We start from the raw sequence: 13,567 nt of genomic DNA, 5'->3' as shown, positions 1-13,567 counted from the left end.
AAAAAAACACCCCCAAAAAATAAAATGTTTTTTTTTTTTCACATATTTTCCAAATTCCAAAATACCGCCGTCTCAGGCACCGCCATTGTAGCAGTTGGAGCCAGAGTCTGTGCAGTAGAGACTGTGAGGGATTCTGGGAGAATCTGAGTGGAGCAGGGTGACGAAAATAATATACATTTTTTTTCTTTCGAGAGTCTAATCACTTCTTGACTCTACCTTTCCGACATATTTTACAATCCCTGAAAAAAATACACAAGAACATCAGCTGTCAATCATCATTAAACGTTACGTAAAACCTAATTTTTAACCTCTAAAAACTAATGAAAACAAAACTTTTCAGAAAAAAGAGGACTTGAATACAAGACAGCCAAATGATATCTTCAAATCACCACAACAATCAGACGTGAGAAACATTTCTACCAGGTGTATTAATTTTTTAAAGTTTGACCACAGCCCATCTGAAATGACTGTGGAGATGGACTTTTTGACCTACACTGCAGCGAGCCACCAGGGGGAGCAGTTTTTGTGGAGACCTCACTTCGAGCCGAGCAAGCGGACGTCCTTTTTTTTTTATAGTCTATGGTTGTAAGCAGTTATCTTAACTAAAGGTTCCTGAGGTTTTTGCAGCAGCCCTGGTGGACAATGGATGTACTGCAGGGTCATCAATTATATTAGTTTATATCTTCACTTATTTTGTTGACTTAAATTGATCTGCACTATGGCTGGGAGAAAAAAAACAATGTGCCATAGTATCGTGACTTTTTGTTTAACAATTTAAAATCGTGATTTTTTTATTTAAAAATCTTTTATTTTATTCTATATTTTTTTTCAATTTAGATCCTTCAAGTTTGGTCTTTGTTTATAAGCTGAATTGCAATAACAGGGTTCCTACAGCTCAAGGCAAGTTAAATCTAAGACTTTTTAAGACTTTTTTAATGATGTTGGAAATCAAATTTAAAAACAAGTCGACAACGAACCAGAGTTGAAACAAACATAACTAACAAACAAAAACACCACATGAATTACCTGGGTTGGAGGCAATTTTAAGCCTATGTTCATTTTACATAAAACATCACTTTTTACCTTTTTTTAACCCCATTTTACAACTTTATGCCTATTTTGCCCCCATTAATCTTTTTTGGCCACTGTCACAACCATTTTTGGAATGGTTTTTGAAGTTTAATTTCAAACTTAATTCTCGATTTTGCTGCCATAATCATTTTTTTCTTAGCCACTTTTGGATTATTTTTTTTGCCATTTTTTCCTTATTTTTTTTCTCTCTCCAGGCACCCTAGATAGAACCAAGACATGCGTCTGCTTTTAAAGTTCCTGGTGCAACCACATCACCGTTTTGTTGGTTCAGCTATTGTGATTATGCGATGTTGCCACTAGAGTGAATCAGGAAATTATTTAGAAAAATAGATAAATGTTACTTAATTTTTTTTTTTTACTTCAAACTAACATAAATCTTACCAATGTGTTTAAATTTTTAAGACTTTTGAAATTTGGATTTAAGACTTTTTAATGCCAATTCAGGCCTTATTTTTAGAATTATGAATTCAGTGCCTTTTAAGACTTTTCAATGATCCACAGGAACCCTGATTAAATCATCATCCTTTACATCCTGAATTTCCCCTCGAGGATAAATCAAGTATATTCTATACTATTCTGCCGAGTAAAGGTGTCAGATCCCCTGAATAAATCCTAAAAACGTACTCATGTGATTTTCATTTTTTGGGGAAATATGGCTCCTGATACAGTCATCTTTATCATTCAACTTTCTCACATGATCTGGTGTTAAAACGCAAAAAATCTGAAATATCAAAGAATCGCAATTTAGACACGGCTGAAGGAAAATCCACAATTCAGATTTCCTGATTATAAAATAAATCAGTTTTGTTTTTCTATAACCAAAAATGTGAAGACGAGAGACAAAGTGAGAAGTCAGGAGATGCACTGTTCCTTTAAATGCTCTGGTTGAGATGAGAAACTGTACCTGAGGCATGTTTTCTTTTTTTCTAGCTTATAAAGTGTATTCGTGGCTGGTATTGTCACTCAGCGTCATGCTGGTCTCTCATTTTGGTGTCCAAATGCCCTTGAGACTCAAACACTTTTATTAAACTGGTATTTTTTTTTCTTTCTTCTGTCTGTCAGTGCTTGCTGTGAAGAATAAGTGAAGATGAAAATGATGACTCACAGCATCTTTAAAACTTTTCACTAAAGTGAATCAGAAGAGGTTCTCTAGATGGAAATACTCTCAAAATGATTTTATCTTCTCCAAACTTTCTTTTACCTGCATGTTGGTCAGAGAGATGAATGTGGAGCTGAACTCTGCATTCACTAATAATCACTCACACACACGAGGTGCTGTGCTGCTGCAGGTAACACTGAGATAAGTTAAATCAAACCAGTCTGACGTCTTATCAGACCCTCCATAACACTATAACACTTCATCCTGTACTTCAAAAGTGATCAGCAGTAACAGCTTTTCCCCTGATGATAGTAAAAAGTTTGAAAACTTAAAAACAAGTTTACAGCCCATGTTATGGACAGAAAGAATCGGTCTAAACTGCTGTGTCACCTTTAGCAGAAGAAGTGCTTTGTCGGTATTAATCTTTGTGTTGGAGGACATTTCTAAGCTTTTTGTGTTCAAGACCCCTTCACAAAACCACAACAACAACAACAAAACAACTATTAAATCACCCAGTAAGCCCATGGTGAAGCAGATGTTCTAATTTCCTATTTGAGAGTGTCTCTTAAACAGAGGTCGTAGTCAGTTTTAGGCAATAAAACCTCATCCAGTGTGTTAGACTCTGTGGTTACTGTGATAGGGAAACTGTTTGCTGAGTTTCAGCATCGAGTTAAAGATTTTGTTTGATACATTCTTGATTTCAGACTGCAGAATATAAAAATAATGTTTCACACAGGTCTGAAAAGAAACTTGTGTAAAGTTAAGGTTTCACATGAAACTTCCACAAAGTTTGTCCTTTCCATCTGACTTGATGCTTTTCTAAACAGTCGGTAAAGAAGTCAACGCCTCGTTACCTTTCATTAGGTGTGATAAGTTGTTTCATATCTGACCATTATGTTGCATGTTTTTAGAAGAGCTTCATCAGTGAATGATGGAAATGATATTTCACAGCCCAAAGTGAACTGGGTTTTCATAACCAGCATAAAAATTCACCTTCAGCACTTAGTCGTACAGTCAGAATTCAGTCAGTACCAATGACAGTGGTCAGTAGGTGTCAGACGATTTGCAAAAACCAAAACATAAATGCAAAACCAAAACCTGAAAGCAGAAACCAAAATTAACACAAAAACCAAATCTTAAAGCAAAACCTTAATGCAAAAACCAAAATTAATGCAAAAACCAAAACCTGAAAGCAGAAACCAAAATTAACACAAAAACCAAATCTTAAAGCAAAACCTAAATGCAAAAAACAGAATTAATGCAAAAACCAAAACCTAAATGCAGAAACCAAAATTAACACAAAAACCAAATCTTAAAGCAAAACCTTAATGCAAAAACCAAAATTAATGCAAAAACCAAAACCTGAATGCAGAAACCAAAATTAAAACAAAAACCAAATCTTAAAGCAAATCCTTAATGCAAAAACCAAAATTAATGCAAAAACCAAAACCTGAATGCAAAAACCAAAACATTAATGCAAAAACTAAACTCTGAACACAAAAACCAAAATTGATGCAAAAACCAAAACCTGAATGCAAAAACCAACATTAACACAAAAACCAAAACCCGAATGCAAAAACTAAAATTAACGCAGAAACCAAAATTAATGCAAAAACCAAAACCCGATTGCAAAAACCAAAACCTGAATGCAAAAACCAAAATTGATCGAAAAAACTGAAACATGGATGCAAAAACCAAAACATGAATGCAAAAACCAAATCCTGAACGCAAAAACCGAAATTAATGCAAAAACCAAAACACGATTGCAAAATCAATAATCTGAATGCAAAAGCCAAAATTAAAGCATAAAATCAAAACCTGAAAGCAGAACCCGAATGCAAAAACCAAAATTAATGCAAAAGCTAAAACTTGAATGCAAAAACCAATACCTGAATACAAAAAACAGAATCACTGCAAAAACCAAAACACGATTGCAAAAACCAAAATCTGAATGCAAAAACCCAAATTAAGCAAAAACCCAAATTAAGCAAAAAACAAAATTAAAGCAAAAACCAAAACATGAAAGCAAAAAACAAAACCTGAAAGCAAACCCCAAAGCCTGAATTCAAAAAACAAAAATTAAACCAAAAACCAAAACCTGAATGCAAAAACCAACATTAACACAGAAACCAAACCCGTATGCAAAAAACTAAAATTAACGCAAAAAACAAAATTAATGCAAAAACCAAAACCTTATTGCAAAAACCAAAATTAATTCAAAAACCAAAACATGAATTCAAAAGCAACAACAAAGTGGAAGTTAGAAGAGGTTAGTTATCTCAATGAACTCAGAAAAGTTGTTAAAGTCAGTAAATGATTTACTTTCCTGACTCCAGCTTTGATAAATGCAGCTCCACAGAGCTGCCACCATGTGATACCTTCTATAGTACTTATATTTCTTATGTACAGGTAATACGTTATATTAGCTTTGTGAATCAGTAATGGCATAACGTTAGTTTCTGAGCTATATTTATCATAGCTAAAGTTATCAAGGAAAACAATCATTAACTTATTTTCACAACTCTTCTGTGTTTTTTAGGATAACTCTCCTCTTAACTGCTATTGTGGCTGCACTTCTGTTGTGTTGTTGCTTTTGAAAATCGTCAGACGCCTAACAGCAGCTGTATAAAATAACATAATTTGGTGCCCATTCTTTATTGTACCATGTCGCATTGCATCATATTGATCCTCACTGCATCATATCCCATTAAATAGTATTTTATCATATTCAAGTGAAGTTTGACTTGTTCTGATATTTATATTCAAAGATCTCAAATCCTCTCATCATGCCAGAATCAAGCTGCTAGCTCTGCTTTCTGCTCCTGTCATTATTTCTTTACGCTCTGAAACCTGAGACAGCCTTTTAGACTCACACACTGAATCCTAAATGTTGTAATAATGGTGTCTCTGTGTGTGGCGTTCAGAGGCTACAGAGACAACATGTAAACAAAGAGTGGGAGCTCCTGCTCTCCTCTGTCACTCCCTCAGACGGTGGATCATCAGCAGAAAGACCTCTCCCCACCTCCACTCATCCCACAGGAAGCCTAACACAGGTGTAAACGCTCCTCTTTAAAATATTAGTGCTTAAGTTTTTTGACTGTCTGAGTAATGAGAAGTGTATGTCCTCATTACTGTTGTGTTTCTGCAGAATTTGCTTCATTTTGTGACATGTCTGGAGAATATTTCTGTAAAGTTTGAGTTTTAAAGTTGGTGAAACTCTTTTCTTTTTTAATTAGACCAAAAACATCAGGAAGGGGAAGCTATACGCCATGCACCAGAGGACTGAACTCATTGTGGAGGGCAATTCACAGAAAAAAAGTTCCCCGACAGCTGTGTCACCGCTGGTTTTGGAGAGAAGCGAAACAAACAATAAACTGCATGATGAAGCACTGCTGATTGTCCTTTTTCTGTATTTATTTTCTGCTAATGACACAACAGCACTGCCACATGTGGGTAAATAAACCACTGCAGCTTGGATTTTCAATGAACCACCTCCTCTAATACAGGGTTCCTACAGCTCAAGCCAAGTTAAACTTAAGACAATTTAAGACTTTTTTGAGGCTGTTTGAAATCAGACTAAAGACCAAGTTGACAACGAACCACAATTGAAACAAACAAAAAAACAAAATAAAAACACCACATGATTTATCTGGGTGAGAGGCCATTTTAACCCAATGTTTATTTTAAATAAAACATCACTTTTTGTCTTCTTTTTAACCCCATTTTTACAGCTTTATGTCTATTTTGGCCCCCATTCATCACTTTTTGGCCACTGTCAGAAACATTTTTGTAATTTTTACATGTTTTTTGAAATTTATTATCAAATCTAATTCCCAATTATGCTGCCAACAACTATTTTCCTAAGCTACTTTTGGATTTTTTTGCAAATTTTTCCCTTTTTTTTTTTTTTGCAATTTCATACCTAGTTTGCACCTATTTGTTATCCTTTCTCCACTTTCATACCATTTTTGCTCAGTTTTTGCAATTTTTATCCCTTTTTTGACCTTCATTCATACACTTTGTCCCACTTTTGGACCATTTTTATCTTTTTAAGCCCGTTTTTATACCTTTATTCCTATTTTGCCCCCATTATTTTTCTTCAGAAACATTTTTGGAATTTTTACATGTTTTCTGACATTTAATTTCAAATTAAATTTCCAAGTTTGCTGCCATAATCAATTTTCCAAAGCCACTTTTGGATTTTTTTTTTTTTTTGCCAATTTTTCACCTTTTTTTCCCTCTCCAGGCACTGTAGTTAAAACCAAGACATGCGTCTGCTCTGAAAGATCCTGGTGCAGCCGCATCACTGCTTTGTTAGTTCTGCTTTTGTGATTGCACGATGTTGCCATGACAATTAATCAGTGAATTCTTTTTGATAAATATATACATTTTGCTAAATATTTTTTTAGTTCAATCTAACATAAATCTTATTAATGTGGTTAAATTTTTAAGACTTTTGAAAATTGGATTTAAGACATTTTAATGCCAATTAAGGCCTTATTTTTAGAATTATGAATTCAATTCCTTTTAAGACTTTTCAAGGATCAGCAGGAACCCTGTAACAGTCAGTCAATACTGCTTTAAACAAATGTCAGTGTCTGGATCCATCTTTCCTTTACAACACAGGTCACACTCATAAATATAAGCTACATTTCATGATTTTATATGATGATATGTGCGTGTGTGAAGGAAATATCACTCACCGATTCCTTTCATTGCTTTATGGAGGACTTCAGCATCATGTTTGGCGTTGAAGTTGACAAAAGGTCGAACACTGCCTCTGTGCTCCTGTGGAAAGAGATTAAATTCATTAAAGTATAAAAATTTACATAAAAAACAGCTACAACACTGTTTTCCTTTTTTTCAAGACATGAAATAATATGAAAGAGGAGAAGCGTTTCATTTCTGGGCTCAAAAGCTTTAAAAGATACTCAGTATTCCTGTTAATGACCGTTGTAACTTCACAGACAATAAAACAGCTGGCAATCAAAACACACTCTGGATTAATTGCTGTCTCCAAACTCTGTGGCAAGAACTGGAAGTATAATTTAAATCAAGTCCGTGCTAATTTACAAAAACAAGATGTGTCTCACTTGTAGGAGATTGTACTGAGGGGAAAATGTCATTTGGAGGAAAAGCAATAAAACATCTGCCTCAGCTGCTGCATGTCTCCGACTCGTGAGCAGGTGGAGGAAGTGGAACAATAATGTTTCCCTCTCCTCTCAGCGTGTTGTGTTCTCCCTGTGATGTACTCAGGAGAACAACCTCGCCTGTCGTTTCAAAGATCAGGAGGTTTTACCTTGAAGTGCTGATCAAGTACCTCACCGTCTCAGCCTTGATCCGGCCCGCCTCATAAAACCCAGGTTACATTTCTCTCTGCAGAAGCTGAACGTCTTTTTTTAAAACTGACTGATGTTGCATCATTGTTTTTAATTAGGTTTTCATTACTGGGATATGAATCATCTTTATTTCATTATATTGTGTCTTCTATTATACATTCAGTATCAGTTTTCTGCAAAGCCCAGGAAGAGGAATTAAACTGTCAAGAGCTGAGCAGCAAAGAGTTTCAGGCGCAGACACATTACGGTTCAAAGGAGGGCCAAATATCTTCATTTAATGATGTTTAAAGGTCCCTGAAAGAAAAAAACACTGTGATTTAACAAATCTCCTGACATTTTAATGTGCTGCAAGCTGGTGGAAAGTGTTATATGTCATAAAAATACCCCCTCTGCGCACGCATTGATAATATTCTTTTGTTGCAGAACTTTCCCTTTAAAGTTTTTGGGTCAGGGATAAAATCCTGCAAAAACTAGTGAATGTTTTACTACAAGACCCAGAAATCTATGGTGGTCTATGGACGTTTTATCTTCCACAATTAGGGATGGTTATCTTTCTCATTTGAAACAATACAGTACTGATGCCTGATACCTGCTTATCTGTATCTGTAGTCAACGGCACCAGTTTCAGGTGCTTTTGTGCAATAAATATTAGGGATTTTGCTGATTTTATTTTTTTACTTGTTACAGCAATTCAGACCTCATTTTTGTATTTAATGACTTCAAATAAGACTTTTTTCCAGACTTGTCTGGTAAATGTGGCTTATTAAGTCTAAAAAGACATTTTCTACTGAAAATAAAATAAAAGCACTTGATAAGTTTTCAATTTTTCCAGTGCTAATGTTTTTACTGTAGTTGTAAACATCACACGACTGAAAAAGTTTTTAAACCTACTCTACATGTCACCAAAGCATAACTTCTAATTTTCTGCCACAAACTTCACCATTTGGTTTGTTTTCCCCTCATTCTAAGATACTTTGCTTGTTTTTACAAAGGAACGCTGTTTGGTTCCATAATGCATGCTGTCCCTTTCACAATCTCTCCAATACTGTTAAACTATACAAAACAGAAGACGGATAAAAGATTGGTTATGGAGTCAGGTTTAGGTTTGTTAGAGTCCTGTATACTGAGAAATGTCTTTAAAAAAAACAGTGTGAGACATTGTGTAAGTGCTTCAGAAATGGTTAGCAGTTGGTGAAAAGTACCACCTACAGTGCTCTGCTAAATAGCAGTAAGCCAGCGCACATAGCCAAAAGCTGATTAAAAAAATCTTCCTTTTTTCAAATTTAAATCCATGATTTCAATCTTTATTTATAAACTGGATTGGTAAAAAGTTACCACTTTTCTCCAGCAGAGGGTGAAATGTTTCTGAGTCACGTGATGTGCATTTTTGGGTAAAATATGGCTCCTGCTATAGTACATAGAGATTATCATCATTCAACTTTTTCACATGGTCTTGCATTAAAAATCAAACTAAATAACACAAAAATAGGAAATATTGAGGAATCACAATTTAACTTGAATTGGCACCCCAAAAATCGTAAATGAATCAAATTAGTGCTAAAAAATATTACTTGGTTTCATAAAAAATCTCAAACTTTTTCTGTTAAAAGTTTTAACCTTTCATTATATTAACTTTACATGCTGCGTTCATGTCCAGCATGGAAAATCGCCTACTCCTATACGCCCTCAGTCTCAATGATGCGTTTAGGTACCTAAACATGGTACCATTTAATTTCATGTGAATCAGTACTCGGCTACAGATGAAATTAGGTCGGTAACTATAAAAGCACTTAATTTAATCCCCATTCCTATTCACAATCATAAAGGAATAACGTCTTTACTTGTAGTTTATGGCCCAGAACTATGAATCAGTTCACCCGCTTTCAGCCTTATCAGTGGCTTATTATTTTTAACTACTGCTACAAAAATGTGTTTAAGCTGACACAAAACATCGTGGCATTTTTAAGAATTTGGTAATATCTTTAAAAGACATACAGATCACTGCTTACGTACTGAAATGTTACATAAATCATGATAAATGATGAAGTCTGGAGCAGGATCGGCTACGTATCAGATAACCGTTAGCTAACGGTTAGCTAACGGTTAGCACTAGCGCTCAACACCAAGCTAACACTCCTCTGGTTAAAAATGTCCAGAAAGGATCAAATGATTCTTAAACCGCGATAGCATGACGGTAAAAATCAGTTTAATAGTGAAACGCTATCAAACGCTAATGAAAGAGTGAGCTAGCTTGATGCTAAAGTGGTTTAACTTTGGCTTCTTGGTCGACGGGGTCCCTTTACGAGTGACGGTTATGTCGATGGTGATGGACGGATATGTCGCTAGCGTCAGCAGTGAGACTGACAGTGTGGTGGTGAAAGGAGAGCTTAATCATGTGGGAAACGTGTTGACATGTCAGGTAATGTATGTTGGTCGATAGCAGAAAGCGGCACAGCGACTGAAATCGGATCTGAAAGGGTGAGCTCATGCTAAAGTTCGGACAGGTAAGGTAGTTCAGGGTATACGCCACCTGGACGGTTCTCTTTGGAGGTTTTCATCCAGGCTGTTAAAGTGGAAGAAGATCCTGAGGGAGACCCACAGTTTGCTGATCAGATTACACACCCCACCTGTCCTGATGGTCCTGCTCAGACCCCAGGACCCCTTTAAAGAAACTGGGAAATATACCTGCTGTCACTGTAACTCTATGAATATGCATGAGGAAACAGATACGGGCTATGGGATGTGCTTTTCGGTTGCAGACAAATCTAGAGAGGTGGCAATTATAATAATTTCCAAGTGTCTCAAACGCCTGAACACAGTTTGACAATAACAGCAATTTAGCTTCCCACACACAGAGTTTCAGGGTTTGCAAATCATTTAAACTCCACATCTGGTTGATCAATGCACAAAGAAAGGAGTTTTTGTGATCATTTTTGTGTCTTTTTCAGCAGATATTTCTCCAGATTCTCTGAATCTTTCACTGTAATCTCCAAATTCTTTGTAGAAACATTAATTAGGGTCCGAGGCCTGAGCTGAGGGCACCTTCTAGCAGAGCTAGAATACTATTGTATTCCGTCTGTTTCTTTCTCATAAATCGCTTATTAGAGACCCTTAACATGCTCAAAAACTCACCAAAATTTGCACACACTTTATGTAGGTCCAAAATTTACGTTTGATACCAACCATGACCCCCAACATCCTATAATAAGCTCTGTACAGCGACCAGGGCACACAAAAACAGCCCTAGCTGGGGCTAGGAATGTCGTAGAGAGATGAAACCAACACTAAAATGCTCAGCTCAATGAGCCGCAAAAATCATACACAGATACCCCTGACCTATCTCCAACAGGAAGCCGTCAATTTCCCTTTCAAAATAATTTTTTTTTGTTTTTTTACCCTTTCTGCAAAAATGATCTTCTCCGAAACCAAAAATGGCAGTGGCTCGAAAATTGGCTCACATGACAGATCAGACCCTGCTCTACAAAATTTATGTAGGAAGTTGTTATTTCGGGCCCGGTTTTCGAATGGCGAGCCCTCAAAGCCACACACCGCTTTCAGCTGTCTCTATGTTAACAGATGAGGAGAAGACTTTTGAGCTCCACACACACACATCCTCCTAGTGCAGCATTTGGGCCTCTAGGCAAAAAAGTAAAACTCATAGAGCTTTAAAATGACATGGTTGGATTCCTGACAAAATTTCCTACAAAAATATCATGTTTTTACACAGATTAAGTCAACATTCTGGCCTATAGGACAAGTAGTTTGGACCCTTTTCAAAAATAAATCCTCTATTTTCAGCACTTCACGCCAGGTTTTGTGACACATTTGGGCCTTTAGAGAAAAAAGTAAAACTCCTACAGCTTTAAAAATGCCAAAAATGGATTCCTGACAAAATTTCCAACAAATATATGATATTTTTACACAGATTGGGGAAAAATTGTGGACTCTGTGAGGACTTCTTTACATAAGATGGCTGATAAACTCTCACGATACACTCTACTTGAGGTCTGTCTCCCACTAATTAGGAGTTCCATGCAGCTGGTGATGTCACAGCATAACAGAGGATACGTTACCATGGTAGCAACTGAATTCCCAACATCCCATAATATGCTCTCACCATCTAGGCACATTTAAACGGCCATAGCAGCCAGTAGGAATGTCCTAGAGAGATGAAACCAACGCCAAAATGTTTGTCTCATTGAGACGCACAACATGACGAACTGGCAATAGAGCCAAAGACCCGTCTAACGTTGCTTGCAGCTTTAATTTGAATGTTATCCGTTGAGAGACAGCCTCGAGTGAGCTTTTTATACCCAGGTAACCTAGCAAATTAAGTTCATTGGAAAGGAAACGTTCCCCCATTTTTACAGATATATGACACTTTGGTCATTTTTCTCTATCAGTAACTTATTTATAAGAAGAAAGTAGCACAATTTTTAGTTTCAACATTTGATTTGTTGATTTAAATGGTTATCTAGGCATGATTTCAATTAAATGATTTGGAGATCATGACGTGGACGCACTCACACACATACACTCCAATCAGCAGATGTTGGATAAGCCTCTTGAACAGGACCTGTGGATGTTTAAGATGCTGTAAATGCTAATCTCAAAGACTCTCTCTGTTAATAACGTCTTCAGGCTCCAAGTGGCTCCTCTTTCACTCAAAGCACCATCAGGAAGTCTTTGTCTCCCCACTGTGCCTTGATGAAATTGTAACCCAGCGGGGATACAAATGACACCTACAGCTTCCATGAACGTGGTAATACAATATGGTGCAAATTAGACCAGCGTCATCAGCCGAAACTAAGTTCTTGCCATCACTTTACTTCTTAAATCAGCTCGTCCTCATCAGACAGGCTGAGGTCCCTCTACGAGCTGGGGAGGATAAAATCAAATCAAGGGTATCAAATGAAGCTGCTCTTTCTCTTTTAGAGCCAAAGTGAGAATACGGCACAAGTGAGTCGTGCTAATGTTTTCCTAATGAATGCATGTCTGCAGAAACCCCTCTCAGGAAATAAAGGCTCATCTAAGAGTCAGGAGATCTGTGCGCGTCTGGTCCTCACAGCACACGAGAAATTTAAAAATGATGGAGATTCAGTGAAATGAAAAAGCAATCAAATGATTGCAGAACACGGCAGCTGGGATGTCATGCAAATTTGGAGTGTGTGTTGTCACTTGTGTGAGATGTTTATTGTTTCGAGCCGATCATGCAGCGCAGGTCTCGGTGTGGCTCGAAGAGGCACTGACCTTTGAGGAGCCAGGGCACACTTCACTGCACAAACATTTCCGTTATTTCTGCTGCTGTGGCCACAACACATTCGTCTTAAAGTTGTTGTCCAGTCTCACACACTTTAATGTTTCATCAGACAAAGAAAGGAAACACTTACCATCTTTTTCCTGGTGGGAGATCAAAGTTATGACCTGAAACGAGACTGAAACACACCATAAAGTTAAAATACACTCGACACAGCAAGGACGCTACTGCTTAAATCTTGTAAGCTGTGTAAGCATCAATCCAAAGAAATATCTGTGAGTCTGTTCTTACCAGCAGAAGTGTGTCCTCTCTGTCCTCTCAGGTGGCTCTGCACAGGTAGACTCTGCCGTCACAGGGGAAAGAGCTGTCGAGCTGTGCTTCCTCATCCACATGCGGTGTTGTGTTTCACTCGCTGTCAGTCAAACAGGAGATCATGACCTTGGGTGCTCGGTTCCTCTGTGTGTCCTTTGGTGAAGTGACGAGGGGTTAAAGTTTCTGCCTTGAGTGAGGGGTAGAGAGGTGTTCAGAGAGGTTATACACCTGAGGCCTTTTTCCTGTTTTCCTCTAATCCAGTTTGTGATGTATCAAATGACTTAGAGTGCTCTCTGTTGTAAACATTTACCTCTTCTTTCTTTTTTTTGATTAAACAAGCAAATAAAAAAAAACAGATGGATCCAATTTATGAGCCCTAAGGAAGACAGAGGAGCTCTTCAGATCTTTACCATGAAGAAGCCGATGGGATCTTGTATTTTTCCTGTTATTTGACAACGGCAAAAAAAA

At 37.0% G+C, this 13,567-nt stretch overlaps 1 protein-coding gene across 1 annotated transcript in view; it reads right to left on the bottom strand.

Moving 5' to 3' along the window:
- Positions 1–10,202, bottom strand: part of anxa5a (annexin A5a) — a 37,480-nt gene extending 27,278 nt beyond the window's left edge. Inside the window, exons 1-2 of the mRNA XM_074674249.1 lie at positions 10,061–10,202; positions 6,895–6,979 (exon numbers count right to left, since the gene is read on the bottom strand). Of these exons, the coding sequence (XP_074530350.1) occupies positions 6,895–6,907 (13 nt within the window). The 5' untranslated portion in view covers positions 6,908–6,979; positions 10,061–10,202. The remainder of the gene's footprint in view (positions 1–6,894; positions 6,980–10,060) is intronic.
- Between the last annotated feature and the right edge of the window lie 3,365 nt (positions 10,203–13,567).

Source organism: Halichoeres trimaculatus, unplaced genomic scaffold, assembly GCF_033239565.1.
Source record: "Halichoeres trimaculatus isolate MK-OKI-2021-1 unplaced genomic scaffold, fHalTri1.1 fHalTri1_scaffold_7, whole genome shotgun sequence".
In the NCBI taxonomy this organism is placed as follows: domain Eukaryota; kingdom Metazoa; phylum Chordata; class Actinopteri; order Labriformes; family Labridae; genus Halichoeres; species Halichoeres trimaculatus.
Note: the sequence above shows the minus strand (reverse complement) of the source record. Positions and strands in the feature narration are given on the sequence as shown.